Genomic DNA, 27,714 nt, shown 5'->3' on the forward strand with positions numbered 1-27,714 from the left:
GCTTCTCTTCTTTTGCAGGGACCAGAAGCAACCGGACGACAAATCGAAGGAGACCGCGACGACGGCGGCGGCGGCGGCGGCGGCTGCGGCGGCTGCGGCAATGCGGCCGGGCACCGCTGGCGTCGATAAAAAGCCGCAGCTGAAGCCGCAGAAACCGTTTACGCCGCCCGGCGGAATACCCGGTCCGAACGGACTGAAAATGCCTCCGTTCATGGAGGGCATGCCCCACCTGCCGTTCGGACCTTTCAACTTCTGGAACCCGACGCCCTTCATGCCCTCCCCCTTCATGGGTGGCGCGCCAAACGTGCCGATCCTTCCGGAACAATATTTCGCGTCGCAGAGAATGCGCGGATTGCAGGAGCAACAACGAAACGCCACGATGGTACAGCAGCAGCACCAGCAACGAGACCGTGAGGGGGTTGGCGTATCCGGAACGGCAGACGCGGCCGGAACTTCGAACTCTCGAAGCGCCTCGATATCGAAGGCGCCGCGCGACATGGTGGAGAGCATCTACGATGGGCCCGGGGCGAACGGCAGTTTCCTGGACAATCTGATCAGGTCGAGCCTTGAGACAGGCATTCCAAGGGACCAGCGGGCGATCGCGGAGGCGAGAAACCAGCAGCAGCAACAGCAGTCGTCGTCGCAACATCCGGAAACGATGAGCAGCAAGACCCTGATCGACCAGCTCTGCAGAAACTCGAGGAGGACCCCGCTGCCGCGAATGGCGCAGGACAGTAGCGAGGACGAGAGTTATCGAGGACCAACGAGCAGGATGGTGCCAGAGAGACCGGAGCGCGTGCCCACGGTCGATCTCAGTCCCTCACCGTCGGAAAGAGGTCGCACGGAGGACGGCAGCGATCGGCTAACGTCACCGCCAACGCCTCTGTCGATCTCCCGAGCGGGCAGCAGGGACGAGGACAGCACCCGCGACTCGCGGATCGATCGGAGCAGCAGAGAGCGCGAGGTTCACAATGGCGGCCAGGAGGATCGCGACCGGAAGCAGCCTCTGAGCTTGCAGCAGCAGCAGCAGCAAACACAGCTGAATCACTACCCGGACTTACACAACCTCTACGCCGCGTCAACTGACAAAAAAAGTGCCTGTGATAGTAAGCTTATAGTAGATCATTCGAGCCAGAAGACTCAGCCGCAGCAACAACAAAAGGAATACGCTGCCGTGAGCGGGCTGGTCGTGCAACTGCAGAGGGGCTACAACACCGCGAGCAGTAGATCCGGCGAGCCGACTAACAGCCAGCAGCCGGCGGCGGCGGAGCAGCGCGGCGCCGCGCTCAGCATGGAGGACTCCGTAGAGTAGACGAAAGTCAGTATCAGTTATCAGTAAAGTATACAGTTATGAGTACAGTAAAACAAATGAAAAGACCCATATACAGTAAGACCCACATTCCCGCCCAGATCTCTCACACGCACCGTACCCGTGCGCCTTCTCGTTGTTGCGCGCCGCGAACGGGGTTTCCCTTCGCGCTCGCTCAATTCTTTTTCCCAAATCTCGCCCGTGTCGGGCAAGAGAGAGAGAGATACGATGTTTGTAAGAAAGTAGAAAACTCCTCGCGCTGAATGATCGACTCGAGCACAGGGACGAAGGGAATCCTCAATTACCGTCGCCGACGCGATTAATACCCTCGATTATCCCACGATCTCCTCCCTCCTCCCCGCCCTTTACCTGCTCCCCCACGACCTTTCTATTCCGATCGGAAGAAAACCTCGAAGCGTTGCGAGGTTGCAAGTTCAATGCAAGAAGGGGAGAGCAAAAAGTGGCGATGCATAAATGCTAAGCACAACCAACCGTAAACCCACTGCGATTCCGCCAGTTAAGCGCATGAACCCGCCGTATGAACCCGCGTCCGGCTGGTCCACGGCCCACCGGCCAATCTGGTATTTAGGCGCGCGTGCAGGAAAACCCTTTCGACTTACGGCGAAAAGTACATTTCGCCCCTGAGTACATACCGAGAACGTAACGGATATAAAAGACACACACACACACACACACGCGCGCGCGACATGTTCATCGTGCTGAGTATTCACACACGCGACACGCTTTAGCAAGGCGCAAGGACCCATTCTGACCGCGTTTCTACAAGCCCGACATTCCACGAGACTCTTCTCTCTCACACATAAGTATCGACACTCAGCGACACACGCAGCATTCATACACACACATACATCGTCTACACAAACAAGTACATATACGCGAGTATACAAAAATGGGGAACATAACGAGATACTTAGGCGTTGCGCGCGTGCATATGTGTCGTTACAGCGGCGTAGCCGACGAGATCTTCTCATCTTCTTCGCGTCGTAGCGTAAAGCTTCACCGCGAATCGCATCGGCGGATTTCGGTATTTCGCGCCAATGTGAAATTTCCATTTCTACAATAGACGTGAAGATGATATATACGAGTCTATTATGTCCCGCGACGGCGTCGTGGACCTGGCCGTCGAAGGAGGAGGCTCGGACCGCAACGCCGTGTGACGCACGCATGGGCGCACGCACACGCGAAATGTTAGCCGTTCGATGATTATTATTACGATTATTAATTACTGCAACCACTATCAATCGGTGGACGACGACGAAAGGTCAAACGATGGAACAAAAATGCCGACGCCGACAGCATATTTTTTCCTCTGTGAGTGTAAAACTACCTAATGCAAAATGAAAAAAAAAAACTTATTATCTACTATTTAAACACTACTTAACTAAGGAGCGATATAATTATATATAAGGAATAATATATTATATATACATATATTTTTTGGTCATTACGAAACGTGTGCGAAGCGAGAACGAGCCAAGGCTTTTGTTGGCGCGCGTAGGTGACGTTTTTCTTTTTCACGACGCGACAATATTTCTATAATCTCGGTTGTTTCGAGGCCAGCGCTCGACGTGAACGCGTCCCACGTTTCGGGCGTCAAAACGCGGCAAAATGGGAAGAATGCAGAAAATACCGGAATACGATCTTCGTTGTTGAGAATTGCCTGCAAAGTCGAAAGAATTTTATTTTAGGGATTTGCAAGTATTAGAACTACCGTTAAAAAATAATATCAAGTTAGAAGTCTCTTAGTTGTTATATAACTTTAATCCTCTGTTTTGCATACAAAGTTTGAAGTGGAAGGGTAATTCCGATTTCCCACTCTTTTTTGTGAGCAATTGCGGCTACGAAGATCGCGATCTTTCGGCGTCGCGCTATGAGATTAAATTGCGATCCGAATCCAGGCAGAACTAGAAAGATACGAAATTAGAACGTGGGATAAGAGAGGAAAAAGGATACTGCTGTAGGGCGCGCGCGCCGGCTCTCGATTCGGTTTTCTTCGATATACCGGAAGCGCAGACGTTTTTCTTAAGCGCGAGACGCCCACTTTTTGATACGAATACAAATTTTCTACTGCATAGAGGGAATGAGAGAAAAGAAAAAGAGAAAAAAATGAAGCTGCGGTCGCAGCAGCGCAAGCGGAGGCAGTGTTGTATCGTTTCTTCGCAAGGGAAAAGACTTACTAAACCTAGGAATGTGTTTTAATCTTTGTTTTCGTTTCTCACACATATCGCGGCTCTCCCGCGAGCGATATATGCATTAGGAACCAGCAGATTCATCGTGAAACGCGTCGGGACGGATTTTGGGCAGACATTTCGAGCGCGTTTCGATCGTCCGCCGCGCCGGTTTGAAGTAACGACGGACACGTATATCGAACGAATGACGAACATCGACGTTTCGAGCGGCCACTACGTCTCTCTTATTCAATTTTCTGCAAATTCACACGGTCATGCACGTCCAATTATGCTCGCGATTGTGATACATACTCGAGAAAACGTACTAGAGAGTTTTGGATACGATAAATTTTCAAGCTCGGTGAAAACCCTTGTAATCTTGATGAAAGTTTAAAATCTTTATCAATTGATAATTATAGTGAGAAATAAATAATTTTAAATGCAAATGTCGATACGCGATTTTCAGTCAAAATTTCGTCTGATGAATTAAAATGATAATTTAATTAATATATAGACGCGTTTGTGTGTGTAATCTAAATTTAAAAATATTTTCAATTTTAACTACGTACATGTTGAAGACAATTTTATTGAAATCTATAGATAATTTTGCTTGGAACTAATATCTATATATTTTCTTAAGAAATATCAAAGTTGTACAATTAAAATTTCTTAGTACTATAGTAATTTAACGACGTGCCCGACTGTCATCGCATTTCTTTTGGTTAAAATTGAGTTTCATGGAGAGATGATCTGTGCGATTAGTATTAAAATGGGCGATTTCGTCATTTCGTTAATATAGCAGGCAGACCGTTGGACCAAGACGAAATCGACGGAGACGAAAGCCGGAGTAGAAAGGATCGGAGGCCAGACGAACGCGAGAAAACGGCGACAAAAAGAAAAATAAATAAAATGGTGCTGTAGTGCGGGCCAGGATTTCCTATTTTTCTCGCATAGTCGAGCGTAGTCGAGCGGGAAAATGACGCGAATAAATACAGAAAAGTTGAGGATAGAGCAGCAGGAAACGAAAAAGGATGATCCACACGCACTCATCTCATGACTCTCTTTAAAAGTAACGACTGAAAGACTCTAGGCTGTACATAAAGTATAAGGCATGTATGTTCGGTGTTTTAAAAATGCAAAAATTCCTTATTAATGAAAAAAAAATTATACCTACGAAAAAAGTAAACCATATAGGCAAGGCTACTCTCTCGGTGTTTTTTGGAACTAAACTTAAAATTTACCCTATTTAAAGCAAAAAAAACCGTGAATAATGTAACTTTAAAGGAAGCGCGCGTAAACGCGGAAACAAGTTATTGAGTGTAAACGTTAAGGTCTCCTTAGGGTTAAAAAAAAAATTAACAAGCTGAACAGCAACAAAGCGAAATGCAAGCTAATTATGATTGTGTGTAAACGTAAATTTAAACTTTCCTTCGCCCTGTGTCCGCTAAGTCACTTTTTAACTATCCACCACCACCACCACCATTACCACCACCGCCTGTTTCTCTTCCCTTTATTCCTCACCTCTACTCCTACACACTTCCTCGCAGACACACCTTCGACGAAGTATATATGAATCACTTGGTGTGATCTGACCTATACTTGATGCCTCGAAGTCTTTTTCTAAACGTTCACCAGGCATTATTATGCGAAAAGGAGGGAAATATGTTTATACACTTGTTCCGACCACTAATTCACTCACCCCCCTTTATCACCCCCCCCCCTGTACCAACCCAAAAGCCCATTCAAACCCCTATACCCGCGAATTCGCATCACCGACACACCTATAGAAATTCAGGCCCGATACCTTTTATCGACAGATTTATCGTTAGATGTGAAAAAAAAAATTATATTTATCGTGCGGATAATAGTAAACGTGCGTACACACTATGATAGTCGTTAATTCAATTACGGTTAAAATGTTTCGTCGCGACGTTAAGTGCGGTCTATAATCGGCGGATCTCAAATCTCCACGATCCATCGGGTGCAAACGACGCGGTACGTCTTTCGGTATTTCTTTTTTTTTTTCACGTGAAAGAAAAGGTGATACACTAAAGGGGAGAATAGAAAGCGCGCGAGTAAATGTGGGACGAACGAGACTATCCGGCGTCCAACGTCCGCGTCGCCGAAAATAATTCGCAGTTGCTACGGATACCTGTCCTTTTCATCGTATCGCTCGTAATTGGATCAAATTCTGCAAGCAGACAACGATCAAATTGTTGGTGGTTTTCTCTCTCTCTCACGCGTAGAATGCGTTATCCAATTGGTACCTGTATAATTTTACATATATATTCGCTAACTAGACGAAGATTGGCCGGGATACGAGAGAATAATGTTAATACATTGATATTTGCAATTAAGAATGGTTAAGATTAGGTAATGAATGTAATGGAATTTTTTACGTTTCATGCTTTGGAGAGAGAAATTGAAATTAATATTCGGTGAATAAAATAATTATTTAAGAAATAAATTTATTGTTCTTGAGTCGGAATGACTTCTTTAAAAACGGTTAACTATATTTTTTGTATATATAAAAGATCCGTTATTTCTCTCTGCGTGTTATATAAATTAAAAAGATAATAAAAACTATAATGTATTGATGAAATTGATCATTAATCGTGCAAGGCATGTGTTACACGTGCACGTTGCAACCAAGGTTGCGACGTTTTCGACGACGCGGACTGTGCCAGAGCCAACAACGCGCGAGGCTCGCCCGCGTAGGTTTAGAACGGGGACGATTAGGTCGCGACAATTAGTACGATCGACGCGCCGACGGCGTAATTAACGATACGTCCGCGTTAATAATCGCCCAGCGACACGTCGACGCATCTGCCATAACAGTTTAGACTACCTATAGACGCGCGTTACTTCTTTCTCTCGCGGCAACGCGCCGAAGATTCTCACAACACCGTGCGCTATAAAGCGCGATCGCCGTCCGAACGAGCGATCGTCGATGCAGACGCGAGAGAAGGTCTCGTTCCTTCGCGCGAGAAGGGCGGGATTATTGACGTCGACCGAGGGAGATATTTGTCTATCTTTTTGGCGACTCTCTTCGAGTAAAATTCTACCATAGAAAAATTCCCGTTTTCTCTCTAGAAAATTTGCTACACGCGATCGTCGGGGAAAGGGATATGAGAGAACTCGATGCTAGGCATGTACCGTTGTAGACGCGATTGTTGAAGCACTGTCGATCTTTTTCGTTCGTTTTTTTTTCTTTCCGGGGGAGACGACGGGAGACGAAGGCACGACGGAAGCTCCTCCAAGTCGAAATCGTATTCGTCGTTCTCCGTTATTGAGAAATCGAGCTTAAGGTTTCTCTTATGCGCATGTTTACATTCGTGCGCCGCACAGTGACAATTCTCGTTCGATTCCGAAGACAATTGGTAAAAAAAAAACTTGATGTTACATGTATCGCTGTCTCTAAAATGCATATATAGTTATATTTGAAGGGAATGCAAAAATCTAGAAAAAATGCGAAAAGCGTCTAAAAGATATCCGAACGATCAGAATGTCTTTCGGACAATCTTTTATTAGGTATTTTTTAGATATTTATGTTGCCTCAGAAGTCTCTAATCTTTAAAAATCACAACAATTATCATTCTGCAAAAAAAATGCATGCATAAAAGATACCTTAACGCACAACTTTGTTCTTCGCGATCGGAGAATTCAAAAAGAATCCTTCAGTTCTTCGGTCCGTTCGCGCTTGTCACGTCCTGTCGTCCCTCCCTTCGTCGCGGGCGATACGCTAAACAATCCGGCGAGTGACGGATTGGTCGAATATACGGGGAGGAACAGAAATCTTTAAGAATTAAAAGATGATATATTATATTAAAATATCTGTGATGTAAAAAGTAACAAAATTTTGATGTATATTTTTCACAAATTATTGTAACCAGCTAGTGTATATGTAATAAGATTATGGACATATATATTATTATATATATATATATATAAAGAAAAAAGACTATTGTAATTACGGTGTGCGAAGACAAAGTAAGACGAATAAGGGAAGGCAAAGCGAGAACTAAACGGGACAAAACGAGCAAGTGGAGGAAAGAGAGGGGGAGAAAGAGAGCGAGAGAAAAAAAAGAGCGAAGAGAGAGAGAGAGATAGGTAGATAGATAAATAGCGGGAAAAAAGAAAGACGGTAGAAGCGTGATCGCGAAATTACATTGATCCACACCGGTGGTCAGACGGGACCAAGATGGCGGGCATCGCTCGGAAAGTCGGGTCCAAAGATTCCCGTTTTTGCGTTTTCGTTTGCATGTTGTCTCTTTATGTTGTCGCGCGCGTGCTCTTTCCGCTTTCATCGAGCCCTCGATCGGCAGAACGAGAGGAAACGGAGGGGATTCTCACGTTCTCTTTCTCCGTTTCCGCCGACTTTGCGTGGGGGAGAGGAGAAAGAGTCGGTAGTCTCCCTTCGGCGCCCTTTCAGTTCGCGCGAAGGTAGAATGGGACTCGGACGCGATTCTGGATAACTGGAAAACAGGAAGATTTGGTCCGATTGGCCCTGAAACGGCTCAATGTCAGCTACCTCACAATATTGTCACGTTTGGTATGGTTCCAGCGAGAGAGAAGCTCGTGTGTCACGAACATGGATGTAAGACATTCGCGATTTGCTTCCTCGAATTTTGAGCGATTAAATTTTATTATTTCAATCATTGCGCTACTGTATGCTTGCTTTTTATCAATTACATACCGTCAATATAACTATCTTATTTGACACGTTTATTGTGCAGTTCGATTAAATTTTCTTTACGAGATAGTGAGTGATTTTTTTTAAATTTGAATTTGAATAATAAAAATATTACATACGAATATTACATGTTTTACATAATATATACTATTTCAAATGCGAGTAAAAAAGTGTAAAAAATGTTTGAAAGTATTTCAGTTCTTTCTAAATTACTAAATTTTTCAAGACATATGTGATTAGAACAATAGAAAAATTAAATAATAAGTTATTTATTTTGGGGAAGGGTATATATTAAGATTTTGAGATACTTTTACTGAGATTTTAACAACCACTACTATTTTCATTTTTAAGTAATTTGATCTATTACGCGTAATCTCTATCGTTGTCGGTACCGCAAATAGAATGTCTCGTTTCCACGATCGATGGACACACGGGCGTCGGACAGACGGGGTCGTGTGAAAATGGTCTAAACAGTTCCAAATTGTGCCTAAGTTATGAAGTTACGTTTTTACGACTTTCACAGTAGCGCACGAACGAAAATAGATGAGACTAATCGTAGCAGCAAACGGATTTAGTTCGAGCGTGCTTGACCGGGGCGACAACAGCAAGCGCGATAGAGACAAAAGTGGTATATAGAGTTTCTTATTAAAGTAAATTAAACAAGGGTGTATATTACCTACACAATACGTTCCAGGGCCGTCCGGCCGCCATCTTGCGTTCAACCTTATGTTCCGTTTTTTCGAATAAGTGCAATTAGGTACACGAACACAGGCACGCATATTCACTCATTAAATACACACTTATATTTACATACACATACACACACGCACGCACGCACACACACACACGTACGCGAGACACGTCGAGAAAAAAAATGGAGCAAAATGAGCTGTTACTCGCTAAGTTACCGTTTTTTAAATTCTATTTTCAATTCACGCGCATTCTCGAATGTTGGAATTTTCGTGATCAACGAAGAGCTGGCCTGTCATTCATATAGGGATACACAGTTTTTTCACACATACACGCAGGACACGCACGCATACATAAATACACATACACGAGACATATATATACACAATCAAGCGACCGACGTCGATGCGACGAAAAGAAAAGGTCTTCCCTCGCGTACGCGCGGATCTTCTCTTAAAATTGGCGAGGCACTTGCTCGCGACTCAAGTAGCAATGTAATGAAAAATCTTGCCATGCTTAAACTGCCGTTTATACGCCGATGCTGTCGATATAACGAGGATTGCTCCGTCTGATTGATTTCACACGAGTTTCACTTCAAGGATATACGTCGTTATTGCCATCATCATAATTGTTCATTATTGCAAATTAGTATTTTTGCTGTATTTCTAATTGTAAGTTGTGCTTTCTTCTTTGAAAAATATTAATTAACAAAATGAACCAGGTATCAACCAGGTAATAAAAATGTAATTTTCGTGAAATAATTACCAAGTCATTAATAAGAAAAATATCCACTCGATTGGAAATTAATATTTGCCTATTTGAAAAAAATATCGATCTGATTGAAGAAGTAACACCTGTTTGATTGAAATTGAACTTTCGTTAAAATGCGTTTTTAACATAAATAATAATATATTGAAATAGAAAAATTACATAAACATATAGAACATTTTTTAATTTTAATACTTTCAATAATGAATAAATAACGATTTATTCCATTGGCAAGGGACAATTTATTTATTATTATATTTTAAAATCTTAAAATATGAAATATTATGTGTAGATAAAAGTATACAGGAACAACGTGGACAGGTAAAAAATAATTAGATGAACTATTAGGAAATAAAAATAATTTAAAATACGTGGAGGAAGATCCGCGCGTTCACGAGCTCGACAAGTCCACGCAAGTTCGCCTGAACCAATGTAGTAAATCGAAAACTGTCTCCTCCGTTGTCGGTCGAGGACTCGGTACCTTCCTGATCGGCTTTAATAAGCTTGTAATCCGTAGGCTTTTTTCAGTCATGAAGTGACTCTAAAGGCATAAAGAAGGCTCGACGAGCGAGCAGCATTGTATACGTTGATAGACCGCACGCGTGTTGGAGACCGTAAAATAAATTAAGAAGGGGGGAAAAAAGAGAAACAGAATACCGACCGAATTGTGTTCAACTGGGCGAATCGCCGCCGTCGTCTCGACGTCGGACGACGGACACACGTATCGTAGATAGGGTAGATAGATATACGGCGAACAAGTCGGAAGATTTGAACGCGAGAATGGTAACATGGTTAAAACCGGTGCCGAGATCTCGTCTCCGAGGGGCCGCGAAGAAGGCGAAAGCTCTTCTCGTATCGCGCGACTGCCAAGGAGTAGGTATCCCTGAGTGCGACTCTCGCGACAGCTGGAAATGAACGAGCTCTCCGCGAGATTGTATGTTTTCGCTCTTTTCCATTTCGTTTCTCCGTGCCATTTGGATACTGTCGAGAGACACGTCAAAGTCGAAACTCTCCTTGCATTTTTAATCGAGTAAAATGAATACGAACCAATTCTATTTCGCAAATTGCAGGAAGCAAAATCTCAGTGAAATAACAGATTGATAACTCTTTGTATAGTAATCGAATTATACAGTGATGACTTATGAAGCTGTGTGATAAAATTACTACAATTATCTATGACTAACTGATTCAAAAAAGGCGTTATCAACTTTTAAACAAATAAATATCTATGATCTTGCTACTATATTTTTGTTCATAAATTTTCAAAAAATAAACTCGTAATAATGGCACTGTTTGATCAGTTTCGTTAGTCACTGTATACAAGATTATCCGTTAATTTGTTGCATATAATCAATCACATCAGAAATCGAACAAATTACATATGGTATATCGATAAAAAATTTTTGGCTTTGCTGTTGCTTAAGTGCATGTCATGCTAAATTAAATTCGATCCGTTGTTTCGCAAATCTTAATTCGCATAACAGTTTTTTATCTTCGATATTACGTGACTCTATAACTATTGGTTTAAAATTGTTACGAAAGAGTTGTCAGATTCATGAAATGTACCGAAATTGCGTTTTCGACAGTCGCAGCTCTCCATTCTCGCCGAGAGGCCGATCGGTGGCGATCGTCTCCGGCACCGGCTCAGCCTAGACTTTTCGACTAGTAGCGATTAGGTAAATGGCGCTGGTACTACGCAGCTAGCATCGATGGTACTCGTAGTTTGGCGCTTTGGTTGTTTATATATCGTGTTCTTTTTCTATATGCTATCGCACTATCGCCAGACCCGGCCTGACTGCGCAAATCACCAAGATCGTAACAAGCCGAGTCACATTGCCGCGAGACGAGAACTTTTCGTCGACGACGAGTGCCGATATACTGAAGAAGCAAAATTCATTCAATGTTTCTATTACTATTTTTATCACACGATGTGATCGAGAAAAAACGTAACGAAATTCGATAACAGACATTTAAGAAAGACAACGTGGAAATATCTCAAAAACTTTCTAATCTTTAGACCTCTTTTGATTTTCGCATCATTCGAAAAATATAGGTAATTTGTGAGTGTGCAGGGGTAAAAAAAGCGCGCGTTTTTTTTTATTAATAAAATCGAGTTACATATCGGAAAATCGATCGTCGGTACTTTAATCAAATGTTAGTACCAAAACGTCGCAGACCTGAATACGCCGGAGAGCTTCAAAGTACGACCAATTAGTTTACGGACCAAGTACGCTGAATCACCGGTAATAAATCGATCAAAAGACATACACACGCCAAGAGAAAAATGTATAAGTTCTCTCGTCTCGCGCGTGTTTTTCGCTGTTCGATCTCGATGAGGAGACGATATTCGGAAGGTAACCAGGTCGGGTCTCCTCTACGGGCAACAATGGTTTTAACGGTTAATTAAGAAAAGTGACTATAATCGAGGGAGAGGTAAATTAAGCAAATTAAGCATCCGATCCTCGGAAGGTCCCCGAGCCCTTCCTCCGCACCACACCAAAACAACCCTTACAACAGGATTAACCACCCTCCCGCCAACGGAAATCTCCGCCCAACTACCCTACGCTCTTATTACAGTTTTCACCCCGCAAGCTAATTCCCCCCGGCCGCATTCGCATACTCGGCGACACGCGAAACAGCATACCAGAAATAACAGTACACGCAGTCTGCTCTCTCTCTAACATTACAGCTACAACAACATTGCAATAGCCTCCCGATACCAGTCGTCTCCTTACAGTAACAGACGGGCCGCCGAGACGGGATCGACGTTGCCGCGATCGCGACAGGCGCGAATAGCGAAGACCGCTTTAGATACGTGCGACGATTAGTACACGACCAATCGATAACGGAGCATATCACGAGGAACCGGTCGGTCGAACCGGGGGTCGCGGGTCGTCGGTGTTCTCGGCATCGAGTAATCCAACGGGAATTCAATGGAATTCGAGCTTGAACGATTAATTGCATTGTCCGTTGTAACAATTGATTAATCGTTTGTTCTACTTCGAGACACCCGGCTTCGCGTCCCTCGAGACTGATACGGAACCTCGAATTGGGTCCAATCGGTAGATTAGAGATCAAAAACGCGACGCACGACGTTTGAGATCAAATCGGAGCAATCGTCGATCCTGGATCACAGACTTAGGCGCGCCCGTGCGCGCACCGGGCTGAATACTCGCCCGGTGCTCAGCGAGCAAAGTATTATTAACAAATAACCGGCAACAACATATACACACTACAGGCAACAATAGACATTTCTCTCAGCATCAGGGCACACGCGGCGGCGATCGCGCAGCGGCGCCCGCCGCGTCCCGCAATGGTCGCCCTGCGGCAAAGCAAAACGAAATAGGAAAAAAGAAAATAAATAACAAGTACAGATTACTAAAAGTCTCTACGTCATATATACATATATCCAGCAGTGATTTACGCTAATGCAGAAAAGCATGCCACGAAGAGCAATGCAAAAACAAGGATCGCCTCGGCCTCGAGTCGCGATCGCGATCGGTCGGCGCCCACGGGCGGATCGGCGGTTTGGATCCGGCGATCAACGCGATTCCGCGGCGAGATTTCGCGAACGCGTCGAGGAGACAGATCTCGACAGACGTTCGAACGTTCGCTCTCGGGGAACCCGTCGCACGATCGCCGACGATAGGGATAGTGGCGAAGGGACGTCGGACTCTTTCTGTCGATCAATCGCGCGCGCGACACCCGGCATATATACGGATCTGTCGTCGATCGCGGCGTCGCGAGGCCGAGCGAAGTTTCCCACAAATCAAAACCCGCAGTCAGATGCAGAATATAAATAAGTGCAGAGGAAACAAACTACTATAGTATAAAAAAAAACACAGAAAGATATATTATATATAAAATATATTAATTATTATTATTATTATTCTTATGATTATTATTATTATTATTATTAAACGATACATAAAACAATATTATTAATAACACCGAAAAAAAGTACTATATTACTACTATTATTAATTATTATGATTCTTATTATAAATTTAATGAAGACAAAATAACATTCCAACCGTCAATGTGCCACACGACTTTTTATATGCTCTTAAGGAAAACTAAAAAAGATGCTAACGCGAAGTTTAGGGGTACGCGAGATTAAACAGTACCATGGGTGATCGTCGTAAAGCAGCGTGGAGGAAGCTTGAAGCGAATGGCGTGAGGCCATTCGCGTAAGGGCTGATAGGGCCCTACGTCGGGAAAGGCTCGACGGGAAAAAGAGGGAATGCTAATTTTAACGAGAAACAGGCGTCCCTCGTGTGTGAGTGTTTTATATACAATATTTATATACACACTCACAGAGAGCTATGCGTTGGTTATCTCGCAATTAGAAATCTTTACGCCGGAAGTTACATTCGTAGAATAACAGCTTACTTCAATTACTCGCCCATCGTCGGTTTTAAATAGAATCTTTGTCTAACATTTCGACGATGTTTCGCGTTCCAATTCCACACCGTTATTATATAGGTTTTCGTTTCACGTAAAAAGATTCTTCGATTTGATATTCCTAAAATAGACCGCAAGAGTAATTGAGATTATCATTCATCAGACGTTTCTGAAAATTTGAAATTCTCGGTATATATATGTATATATTTTGGCACACATGCGCACGAAATATCGTCGCGCGTGTCATGTACTTCGGTATTAATATAAAATTTAGAATTTATAGTTTAAATTTGCGCTCTGCGAAACAATTCGATAATTTAACTGACTGAAATACACTGCATATTGGGCGTCAGACAGCCGAATAAGCTAAATAAAAGCGACACAAAAACGTTGATTAAATTAAAATGAAAAAAGCTTTCGGGATGCTTCAGAAATATTCCCAAGTGAAAAAAAAATTATTCTTGTCGAACGAATATTTTTGTCACGACTCGTTTATAATGTACGGTATTCGATTGGGTCATTCTTCGACGACAGCTTAATAGCGGATACTTTATCCAGAATATTATACTCCTTGCTCTCCTCATTCGTTCTGCGTTCCGTTGTCGTAACGATGCTCTTTGCTCGCGCGCGCGCGATTTAACACATCTCGAGAGGAGAATTTGAAGACAGCGGACGGAATCTATTGTCCCCGATCTATTACAATCGATGATGGAGGCAATGCCGCGCCGCGTTTCCCACTCGCGATCGTTAGGAAATATGCCGGCGCGTAAGGAAACATATTCGTCGATCGGCGATGATAGATCCGGAGCATGCATACGAGTAATCACGATAATTATCATTACGATTGTATAATTAAGTAGACGTAGGCGTAAGCATATTCATTAACTGGTTCATTGATTGCGCGCATTAATTGCCGTCACGATAGCTATTAGCGCCGGCGAGTGATTACCATCATTATTATCATTATCATTATTGTCACGTGATTATTATTGTGAAGGCGAGAATGAGGGATTGGTGCGCGCGTATGCGGACGATGTGCGTAAGTCCGTAAGTGCGTACGAGTATACGTCCCGGAAATGCGTGCCCGCGCGAGTATGGGTGCGGTAACTGCATGCATGCGAGCGTGAGGCACACACGGATATACGCGACACCACGCATCCTCACACATTCACACACACACACACACACACACACACACACACACACACACACACACACACACACACACACACACACACACACACACACACACACACACACACACACACACACACACACACACACATATATATATATATATATATATATATATATATATATATATATATATGACCAACATAACGCGATACGTAGATTTAACGTAACGTAACGTTATATATATATATATATATATATTCAGATAAATATATAAATATGTTGAAAATTATTGCGTATATATACGCGTGTTTTCAAGATATAGAATACAAATTGAAACTGTATACATACACATGTGCGCGTATTGCTGAAATGATCACGTACGCGATTATATGCAAAACCGACGCGACGCAGGGATATCCATGCAGACGCATTTGTGTGTTGGGCGTTCGCGCAGGGATTCGTGGGCGGTTTGCCGGATCGCGTGCGTCAAATGCAAAACCAACAGATAACGTACATACGACTTACTTATTACGACATACATATGTATGTATAATGCATATGTACGCGCCGATCGAAATGTTTCGCTGACGACGACGACGGTTGACCGACATCACCATTATCACTCGCAACTTTATCATCCTCATCATCGTCATCATTATATATTGTTACTGTCATTAAATATCCGTACAGAATCGTGTCGATCAATATCTGTTTGGCTCGTGCATTTCTGAGAGCATCCTTTTTTCGTAACCTTAATTAATCATTATCCATGAAAAACCCCGACAGGTTATTTTTCGTTGAAAACGGTAAATAAAAAACGTGTATCATAAAATTTTACACCGGGTTTTGAATTAAAAGAAGCGTTAACACTCTAAAAAAGAAAATTTGATTCTAAAAATTGTAACTTTTTTCCGTCATTTTTTTTCGGTGAATGATAGAATACATGAGTTTTCCGAATCTCCTGGCTCGATATTGATTGTGCAATTTGCTGTTTCTTTTCTTTTCTTTCATCGGTTTTATCGCCGAGTTCAGCTCTTGTCCCGAAGGCATTTCGCAAGTATCATCGTTCCACCGAAATGGATCCCTACGCAAGCGTTGGCGCGAAGCGGTAATCTCTTGCACTTTCAAAAATCTATTTTTGAACTTCATACTTATTGATCTATTCGGATTGAAAAAAGAAAACTGTACGCGCTGTATGAATTGAACTAAACCGAAAGAACGGAAACGTATTCGAATATGTAACAACTTGCAAACATCTCTTTAGATACCAAATTCAATGAAAATTAATAAAGTAGGGATATATCAGTATGTACACGTGTATATGTATTACAGACATTGAGAAGTTAAACATTCATTTTCTACAACTTAACTTCGTCAGAAATCCAAGAAATCGACAGTTTGCTAAGATTTCAATGTCTTTCTGGACATTGAAATTGCACGATGCGATATCTTGTCGGACGTTCGTAGCAACAATCAAAAGCACATGTGTTCATAAAAGCGTAGCGGCCACGTGGCCATAATCGAGAATTGAGAGACCAAATCACGCGAAACGGAAGAGGCGAGTGGGAAAAGAGGTAAAAAAAACGACGAGAAAGGTTATTATATTTCTGGATATCTCGATATATAATTTCTATTCTATTTTCTAACGAATCACGATCCGCGTAAACAAAAACGTCCGATTCTTTCTCAGAAATTCTCGAAACTCGCTAAAGGATGAATTTTCGTTCGAACGGTATCGGTTATCGATCTCTCCCGTCGTCTTCCCGGGTCTTTTGTCATTCCACGATCATTCCACCGCGTTCCTTAACTCGTACTCTTCAGCGACTCGCCCTCGCGCGAGTCTATGTGATCACCGGAAAGGTCGACGGACAGATCGTACGCGCGGCTGTGTAGAAGATTACGTAAATTCATTCCAGCGGAGGTACAGACTGCGAATTTTTTCGAATCGCATCGACGTTCTTTTTTCCCCTTTTTTTCTCGCCCCTACTTCGTTCTTTCTCGTCGGCTCGATATGCAAAAATCGCAGATTGCCATACCGTAATCCGACGTCGATCTACAACATTTTCCCGTATTTTTGTAACGTATCGGTGTGCGAAACAACCGCAATTAGAGCAACGTTCGTGCGTGCGCGGGATCCGCTTAGCCACCGCCGAGTGTATTGAACGACAAGTCTGCGGTCTCCGATTGCACCTCTCGCGAAAATACTTTTACTTACTCCCCGTTTACACACGGTTGCTCTTCTCTTCGCCCTCGCGCGAACAACAAATTTCCTGGCAGGTGCACGGAAGGCACGCGTTGCGCCCACCTTGCGCGACAATGTGGCAGGGTAACCGTAAAGACGCGTGTCTCTTCCGAGATATTGGAACGTTGTGGAAGGAAAAGGGACGTGTGAGCGGGGTCTCACAGCTCTCTCTCGAGCCATGGCGAACGCGAATGGCGCCCGTTGCTTTTCGTTGAAAGAAACGTCAGGATCAGCGAAACTAGTTAATCCTATACAGGGAAGCATAAATTTCCGGGACAGGTATATTTATGGCGGACTAAGTAACATACTGATGCGGATGACATTAGTCAAAATCGCGGAATGCTTCGAAAAGACGTTGAAGAGCCGTCTCGAAGGAAGATTAAGACAGCTCTTTGACGTCTTTTTTAGGCATCTCTGTGTTGTCTAAATCAGTAGGGAATATATCGACGATAGATCCAGCGAGAGCCTACCAAGCTGTACAGATCCACGCTGCTTTACCACGATGTGGCCCAACGTTAAGTAAATCGTAATTCTAATTTGGTTGTATATAGATTGCGCGCGAATCATATTTGTACATACCGCGTAGACGTATATATACGTTTTTCTGTAAATTGAGAACACGTTTTAATATTCTCCGGTCGATCGGACCGATTCTTCTTCATAGGCAAGGACACGCTTAGAAATCCGTTTTAATCAGCCACGATCCTACGTTAAATACTCATCGATGACGATCGTATGATTATCTATTCAGAAGTGTTAACGAACTTCTCACGCGGCTACTGGTACGACCGGCGTTTCGGAACTTGATCTCGATGTTCCGATTACTGCATTATTGTCGTCATTATTATCGAGAGAAACACACGCCGGTGCGAAACGCTTTGATCAATTTAAGAAAAATATTAGATTTATATTCAGTCAACAACGCACTCTTACGAAGACGAATTGCTAAAATTTTCGTCACCGAATGTCAACATGCTCATTAAAATCGAAATGCCGATCGTACAATCAACAGCCGCCACGTACATTATCCATTGTTTTGCTCCTCAAACAGATCCATGTAACACGATAGATGTTTTGAAGGCACAACAATCGTCCGGATCTTCGAAATGTCGTCGATCGCGTTAGCGATAAAATCCCCAATGCGACTTATATATCGATATTGATGACAAGGGTTAACAACGATCGGGAACATTAATTCTCTCTCCATTACGCCGATCAAATTGTATTTAGTGCTCTTCCCTTGGTTTTCAAACGCGCTTTTTGTCGCGGGCGGGCGGAAGAATAAAATCTTTAGGATTGATCGCGCGATAGTCGTCGCTAACGCGGTGGTCGTCGACCTTCCGACGATTCGGCCACCAGGGCACCCCCATTAAACAGGGCGTTAATTAATCCCCAGCTAATCAAGCAGCAGAGCCAGTCTTATCGCGTAAAAAGAAAAAAAAACACCGCGAGCGCTATCGAGCGCGCGCCTTTCGGGCGCCGTCGTTTTTTATCGTTGTATCCAGCACGGCGGAAGCTTGTTTCTTAAGCGAAGCACTCCCCCACAGTCCCATTCAACCCCTCAACCTTCTCGATTCGATCCCTCATGGGAGAGGACCCGGGTTCTCTACAACGGTGGCAGTAGTGAGCGGGTCAGTTACAGCCCGCCGACGTATAACGTTTAACAACGCGTCTTTTTTTGTACCTTACTTCTTTGTTCTCGTGTCCCTTCGTGATCGTTCGTCAAGTACAACAACAACAACACAACGGGGCGCAGGCGGGATAATAAAGCGTATCCCGCAAGCGCTCAATCGCGTACCTTCGTACCTTCTCGATCGAGCGCCTGATGCTCGATTGACCTTTACGCTCTACCCTCGATTTCTCCGCCCTTTCCCACCCTCTTCCCCCCTCCTCTCCCCCCGCCCCCTTCCCTGGACACCCTCGTCCCGGATTTTCTCCCCCTTTTGATTTAAACGATGTATCTTCTAGTTATTAAGGTACCCGAGCTAAGTCCGAGGCGTATCGAGGATCGAACACTTCTCTCGACTCGAGATAAATTGTAATGTTACCGGCGTGCTTAAAAAGGAAGTTTTAATCAAGCGCGAAAAAAAAGAATAGAGCGCGACTCGCGCGGTATCGTAAAAATATATAATAAAAAAAGTCGAGATTTAACCGTTGGCTTTTGACTGTCATTAAATTATCGCGTAAATGTCTATTTATTTATAGACGTTTTACTCCGAGGGCCATAATCTTATATTGATATAATTGGCGTCGCTGTGATAATTGTTGTTGACTGTAAATTAGCGCGAGATGTAACACGCGAAATCAGGTGCACCAATAATAGATCCGATCGAATGCCAAATGATCGTCAAAGGATTGCTTTTATGGCCAACGTAATACGAGAGCAATCGTGACGACACTAGCGTGCGAGTGAGTTTACCAAATTTAGGACAATATGGTCGCGCGCGAGAAATTGCAACGCCATCGCTAAATCAAAATTAAAAGGGTATTTAATGTTGCGCTAAGTGAACCGCGCGATAGAATTGATATCAAGATGAGAATTGGAATTGAGAGGATCTCGATCCGACGATGTGCCTCGATCCAACCCACCACCCTATCTAGACGTAAAAAATACACTTTTCCGTTAAGCTTGAAAAGGAAAAAAAATCGTACGTAAAGCGACACGACCATGTACACAGCTCTCCTCGCAGGAGCACACACACATACACATATGTTACACACATACGCAGACATTCACAAGCGCGAACACGCGGGTATACACACGCATATACGTTCGTAACGAAGTATACAGTCTTAGTGCAGCGTTTCATATAGTTAGATAGAGGCGGCGAGAGAATATTTTTTATATTCTACATGGATTTTACAGTTATATATTATCGTTTCGTACCGGAAGGGAGAAATTTAAGGCGCGTCTAACGCGGTATATAGATATGCATATTTACTATATATACGAAAGCCACACACACATATACAGACATCCACCCACACACACACACACATATAACATACACGATCTCTAAAATACGTGTCGCCATTTATTGTTTAGATCGCGCGATTGTATATCGTTTATCAATCATTCTTACTGCGGTAGGCGCTGTCGTTTATCGTGTATACATATATACACGTGTGTACATATATATACGTACATTATTACACGCACCGCGAACGCACCCATACGTACGCGGCACGTAAGGCATTACGTGTAACATTCGTGATCTCGTCGACGATTATATTATCTCATCGCTCAACGACACAGTGCGACAGGTTTATCTAACAATAAGGGCACCCTCGAAGGGCCGGTCGATTAAATGCGGTATCGACAGCAAGTGCGTGGGCACGTCACACAACGTGCATCCTTCGTACTTTCTCCTTCCGGCCCCGAAAAAGCTTTTCCTTACTCCCGTTCCGTGAAAGACAGTGCACGCCGGAGGAAAACACGGCGAGGATCGATCGCGAGACATCGCAGGGCATTCCGACACGCCTATACATATGATACACGTACACATGATACACAGACACGCGTACACGCATATACACGTATGAGACGTTGCTGAAGTAACGTATTTGCAAATTAATGTACCGATCGTTTTTCGACGGAACGAGGTAGTCACGAGCAGATATCGAAACCGGCATTATTTCGATCAAATGTAGCCATTTTTCCATGTTGTTATAGATACGGAAAAATGCGTAATCTTGCGCATCAATCGCGTCGCACGAACACAGCGATTACATTTTCTGTCGTGTCTATCGCATGAGAATCTGAACTTATAGGGAATTATGCCGGTATTCGATCGCTGATCGATCGAGGAATAGGAAAAGAAGATACACACACGTATAAAATACGCGTACATGCGCCGGGCGAGAGCAATTTCGGAACCGAGTTGACGTACACAAACGTAATATGATGTAATTAGAATATATCGTTTTTGAAGTGTATAATTAGTAGTGTTATTTTCGTTACGACTTTGTTTGAACGTTCGACACGAGGGCGACGATTCATTCCGTCGTCGTTCGCATCGTCGACGACGGTCTCGTTCACCGTTTGCCGAAAGCAATGACGGGCTTGAAGTTCCACAGAGACACCTATATAACTTTCTGAATTACAAAAACATTTTTTAAGGAATTAAAAATGGATATTCTGCTATAAAAATATTGATAGCAAATACAATATTGTGATCAAAATTGATATCTTTAAGTGATATTATGTTTTTGAAACGTAATATATCTGGAGCGCTTTGGGACTCCAATCGAATAGATCAGTTTATTTATCGCTGAACCCGTCATTGTACCGAAAGAACATCTTTTCTTTGAGAATAGAGATTTATACGCGAGCCGACGATGTTAATTCGACGATGAATCGACGCCGGGCAAAGAAAACGGGTGCGCATTTCGTGCGACAAGATGCGATTGAAGAAGGACGTTCGCGGGGAGAATTAGGCGAGTAATAATTGACGAGGCGTGGCGAAGTGGAAATTCATCGGCGGTCGTCTGCTACTAATTGGACCGCGATCAATTTTGGAGAAGCGAGCCAATCTGGCGCCGCGCGATAAACCAATTGAAGACCAAGGATTGTTGATACTGTTAATTGTTAATGCGGAGTCGGGATTCGATTTAATCGCGAGGCACTGTGTTATCGGTTTCCGAAGAAAGAAAACTAAAAGAAAACGTTTCTATTAATACGCGCGAATTGCCTTCGGGAAACGCGTGATATGGAAATCTATGAAATATATGATTATCCTTCCGCCTGTAGTCATCGTGATTGATATTATTAGCCCGACGCGCGATCCTCGAGTCCTCGAGCCCTTTAAACGCACATGGAAATCGAACACCGCGTTTTTCCAATACGGCTATGGGCGAAAAAAAAATTATTCTGAAATCCAGGTTTCAGCTATCGGAAGCTAAAACCCACGCACAGTCTCAATCTCCATATTATTATCGGAGAATATTAAAATGCTATCGAGAAAATACATTCCGACCGATTATTACCAAAAAGCGCGGGCTTTAATTAAATTCTTTTTTAATAACTATGTATACATCCGGCATGGAAAAAGAGGGAAAATACAAAATTTCTTCTAATCGTACGAACGGGTGTTTGACTTCTAAAACGAATGTCGCGTATTATCGACGATAATTTTCCACTTCGTTGCTAAGTTGCATTAGATAAACGATTTTTGCCGGCTAAACGCTTTTTCACGTCGACGAGAAATTCGGCGCAGAAAAAGGAGCAAACTGGCGATGTGCGAAATTATGATAAAATAAATTTCATGTAAGCCTTTCGAGCGTCTTTCGTGCGACGAATATGACGTTGTATGAAATGTATGAAATGCATTCGCGAGCGGAGTTTTGGGAACGGCGAACGTGAGAATGAGAGCGAAAGAGGGAAGAAAGTGAGAAAGCACGGATGAGAGAAAGAGAGAGAGAGAGCACGCGAAAAGCGAGAGCGAGATCGACGAAAAAAAAAAAGAAATCAAAGGGCATTTTGTTGTGCGCTCTGTGAATGAATGCGAGAGTGACGAAACGATCGCGATGCGTACGTGGTTCGTAGTTTTCGAACATGTGATACGTCAGCCGGCAAGCTCGATTTCCGGCCATCGACGAGGGAGAAAATTTCGGCCGTCTTCCGGCCGGCAAATCAAAAGGGGGACGCGGAAGTGTCGCCGGAGGTCGACGCTGGCTGGGTGGCGCACCTTTTGAAGGTTCTTTGAGGTAGGAACGCTCTTTTGTTGACGGTTGATTGTTGTCAAAATGGTTGTGAGGTATATTACTATTTGAAGTATGTTAACGATACGAGAGGAAAGGCGGACGAGACGGGCCGAACGGGAGACGCGGCGCGACCTTAATGAACTTGGAAGGAGGAGAGAGGGGAGATTCTAACGTTCAGAAGTTCCCTCAAAAAGGGTTCCTTAACTTCCAGCAAAGGGAACTGGTACCGCTATGGGAGGTATGCAAAAAATCCTTCCTTACTTGAAGTCGCTTCGCGCCGCTTCGCTCGCGAGGGCTCGACATGGGGGAGACGAAAGATGGAAAACGTGCGCTCCACCCGATCTCGGGATTCCGCCGAGAGAGACGAAATTAGTGGTAAATGCAAGCGTATAATGTGTACGCGACGCCCGCGATGTAAATTTGCTTTGACGTTGTTGATCGTTGCGTGTGAGTTCGTTACTAGTCCGTGAACACGGCACGATTGCTTTATAATTCCGCATCAGCTGTAATTGATACGGTTGCGTCGAAAACCGGCCCCCGAGTCGATTTCATTCCCGACCAAGTGTGTTGAGTTCTCAAATTTTATTTGGAGAAATGAAAGAAGCCGTAATCATCACATTGTTTCGTGCGATGAAACGTGAATTAGACAATACAAAAACAAATCGTATCTTCTTGGAAAAGTTTTAACTAAAGCTAGTTGATTCGTCTTTCTTTATTTAACTCTTTTTAAATTGAGGCAATTCTTAATTAATCGCTTAATCACTTAATCGCGTCGAATAAGGCACTTTTAGAATCTGGTAATCAAACTAAAGTCTTCTTATATTTTTATTTTAATATATGCCCATGAAAATTGCATAGACGGAATTTAATATTTTAATAATACGTATACGCCGCAGTATTTCTTAACATTGCTTAGATTTTGCGTATAATTTTTTTATATATAGAAAATTATATGTTAAATTATATATACATATATATCATATATACATATATGAAAAATTTACCATTGCGGAAAGAGATAAAAAAAGAAAGTGCGAGCGACGAAGGCCAATGAAAGGGAAAGATGCGTTTTCGCGCAGCGCGCGATTTCCTATAAATTGTTATTGTTAATTATTATCACTTGTCGCGTGATTAAGACGAATTAGAACGCCAAAGGAGGCCGTAAGCGCCTGATCTAGCGAATTATTCCGTGGGCGCACGTTTTCCTTGCGTAAAGACGAACGCGATGTACCGTTTCGTCTCCGAAAAAGAAGCGTACAACTGGCATTACATTATACGCGGAGTCTGGTCCGAGTATGTAAGCGCCGACGACGAGAAATCGGCGATGGCAAGAGAGTCGCGGCGCACCGTCCCGTGTTTCCTCGGGGAAACTGTTCTGGAGGGAGCGCAGACGCACCCGTCGGCTCGACCAGGCTCGGCGGAAAGAAACATGAGACTGATATAAACCAGTATTCGTGCGAGAAATTGCAAATTGCGAGAAAATTGCGCGGCGTAGCCTTAATAAGAAAGATTAATTAGGTTTATTCGGCGACCGATGGCGTCGGTCCCGCGAAAAAAAAATCATATTCAATTGGCTGTACAAGCGGAAAAGGGGATAAGTAGGAAAAGAAAAAAAAAGAAATACCTCTCGTCGCGAGGGTTGACGCGTCGGGAGGATCGAGATACCGTCGATCGTGACCGTTGCAGACGTCGTCCGCCCTCGCACGGCGATGTATCTAGTGAGAGTATAATGTTATTAGGTAAACTTAAGCGTACTTTAAAAGCGAAGTGCGGAAGGAGAGAACGGAACGCAATGCCAGTTGTAAAATGGGATAGGTCGGGGATAGGGGTAAGAGGGGGGGGGGGTTATAACGCGAGAAGAACGTGTTCCGATGACGTGCGAGACTTGTCCCCAGTGATAACAAAAGGGATATTCGCGGGAGGGAAAGATGGGACGAAAGGAAAGACACGGGAAAAACGGCACCGAGATCGGGGACGGGAGGGTAACAAAGCGAAATGCCGGGTAAATAACGGGACACGAGAAAAGTAAAAAGCGATATGTATACGTATAATCGCAATAAATATATATATACATATATGTAAATATATCTATATAAAAAAAATATACATATATTTATGTACGTGTGTATGTATATTTTATTAAATGGCGTAAACGCGTATTAAACTTTCGGTACGGGATTATCGTTCTTTCGTTTTTTCCCTTTTTACTGTTGTTTGTTTTTCGTTTGTCATTCTTCGCGGTACCGTTTTTTCGGGGGACACCCTGTCAACGCGTTCCGCGAGATACGATTCGAGTGTACACACTCGCACACACGCAATGCTGTTTCATGTGTATACGCGATAGAACTATTTCGGAATACGGTTGCGGGGGAGGGACAAAAGGGAAATAGAGAAACGACAGCTTTATACCGATAGCGGGACAGTAGTTATTTGCAACACGTGCACACACACGTATGACACACACGCATACACATGTAAAGCGATCCAAGCGATACACACAAAAAAAAATTGTATGAATATAACGTTTGCAGTTAGGTGGGACCAAAAACGACTTTATATCTCTATGTGCATATCCAAGCAACGTGTAATTTAATTAATGAATTAATTAATTATCCATTATTAATGACTAGGTAAAGTAAAAGATCCATTGATAGCAATCGAGAACGATGACGAATGATTAACGAGTAATTAGCCTATTAAGTTTGTTTATTGATACATTATTCTATGATATAATTATTATTATTATTAACTTTATTGTCTTTATTATTATTATTATTTTATTATTACATTAATTGAAATGACGATGATAATATTATTTAAACAATGTTTTAAGGCGATTATCTAGATATCGAGTAGAGAACACAGTACGTATCTATAATTATTAATTATTTTTAATTATTATATTCTTATTATTATTATATTATTATTATGAGACATTTTGTTGTATTATTTTCAATAAAATCGATTGAAAAATATTCAGTTTACCAATTGGTTAATTCTCGCTTCTCCGCATGTATCACGCAACTGCATGTTCTCAATTTCTTTCTCGTCTCAATATTTGCGACAATGCAATTACGTTTAAAGTCAAAAGTAATTTGTAAGTGAGCAAGATAACGAAAGAAATTGAAACATCTCATTGTTCATACACGGGGAAGCGCGCCTTATCCCAATGTCCGTTGCGATCTCAAAAAGAGCATTGTTTGCGATTGCGAAAGTTTTCTAAAATTAATAGAGGTTTCTGAGTGCATTAACGAAAATAAAAAATTGCTAAATTTTTTAATCGATTTAGATCTTTTTTTTTTAATTAATGTGTTCTTCGGTTGTTCTCTATAGAGAGTATTTCATTACATAAAAAAGAATATAAATTACTGAGAAAATATATTAATGTAATGTAATAACTAACTGCAAAACAGAAGAGATAAGAATTTGTCTGATGTAATAATTGATAAATCACTGAGAAACAGTAAATTGTTGCAAATTAAGATACAAATTGTACGTTTTAATTAAGAATACTGTTTTTCAACAATAATTAGAATTTTTTAATGTCTTTAAAACCTGTATCTTTTTAGAATATATTGCACTTATTTGTCGAAATAAATTTGCAATATTCTGTAGGAATGGAAATTTCGCAAGAACTCTGATTCTCTTAGAAAACTTGATGCGCAGTGAACGAAGTCATGATATTTGCGATCGTAACTGTCACCATCTATGTATAATATATACTTACATTCACTTATTTTACTTTAATTCAGCATTAATTAATTCCATTAACCGCGTCTGTATACGACTATCTCGCCGCTACCCTCCGACCACCCAATCCTTCAAATCTCTCCTCTTCGTACCTCTCTATCCCTCTTACTCTCACGTGTCTCCGGATAATTTTCGTGACCCGGTAAGAGCAGGGGGGAAGATGGAATATAAACCAAAAGTGAAATGTGAAACGGGGAATGCGAGGTAAAACGGGGGTAGAATGAATTTAACAAAGAGAAAGTCAGAGAGCGTATTATTATGGGACAAAAAAGAAAAATAGGAGAACCAAATGATGGAAGAGAAGAAGAAGCCACGGAACAATAGACAAATGAAGATTTAAAAAATAGTTGTAAAAGCCACACACGTAAAAAAGCGCGTACACATACATACATACACGTACACACAAAAAAGGAAAACACAAATGTACTAAGTAAGTTCATACTGCGTATTGCCTTTCTGACTTCGGTGTGAAAATATATAAATAAAAAAAAGTCAGTCGCGCCGGGGCACGCGTATGTTCGCGCATACATATTATATATTATAGTTATTAGCGTTCGACGAGAGAGACGAGGACTAGCTGCTTCCGCTTCTTCCTGCCAGCCCACATTGTACCTTCCTCTTTCTCTTTCTGCATTCGTTTCTGCAATTCGATCCTTTCATTGAGAACTCTTCAACAAGTAAAAAAAAAAAGAAAAACACTTTACAAGAGAAGATCGGCGACTTCCGGCTTTATGTCCGATCGAAGTTGCATCCCTTTCCTTCCTCTTATTTTTTACGAGTTCTCTTAAGATTCGTATTTAAAAAAAGACTCGCTATGTTTCCGGTTGAT

The 27,714-nt window shown here is 42.6% G+C and overlaps 1 protein-coding gene across 4 annotated transcripts in view; it reads left to right on the forward strand.

Annotated features, from left to right (window-relative positions):
* The window catches only part of Eip93f (Ecdysone-induced protein 93F), a 137,967-nt gene extending 110,386 nt beyond the window's left edge, over positions 1-27,581 (forward strand). For all 4 annotated transcript variants that reach the window (XM_077410782.1, XM_077410783.1, XM_077410781.1 and 1 more), the window contains exon 10: positions 19-27,581. In XM_077410782.1, coding sequence (XP_077266908.1) covers positions 19-1,312 — 1,294 coding nt within the window. In that variant the 3' untranslated portion in view covers positions 1,313-27,581. The remainder of the gene's footprint in view (positions 1-18) is intronic.
* Positions 27,582-27,714: the final 133 nt, after the last annotated feature.

This window comes from Temnothorax americanus, unplaced genomic scaffold, assembly GCF_048541705.1.
Source record: "Temnothorax americanus isolate GAGA-0224 unplaced genomic scaffold, ASM4854170v1 Scaffold29, whole genome shotgun sequence".
Classification (NCBI taxonomy): domain Eukaryota; kingdom Metazoa; phylum Arthropoda; class Insecta; order Hymenoptera; family Formicidae; genus Temnothorax; species Temnothorax americanus.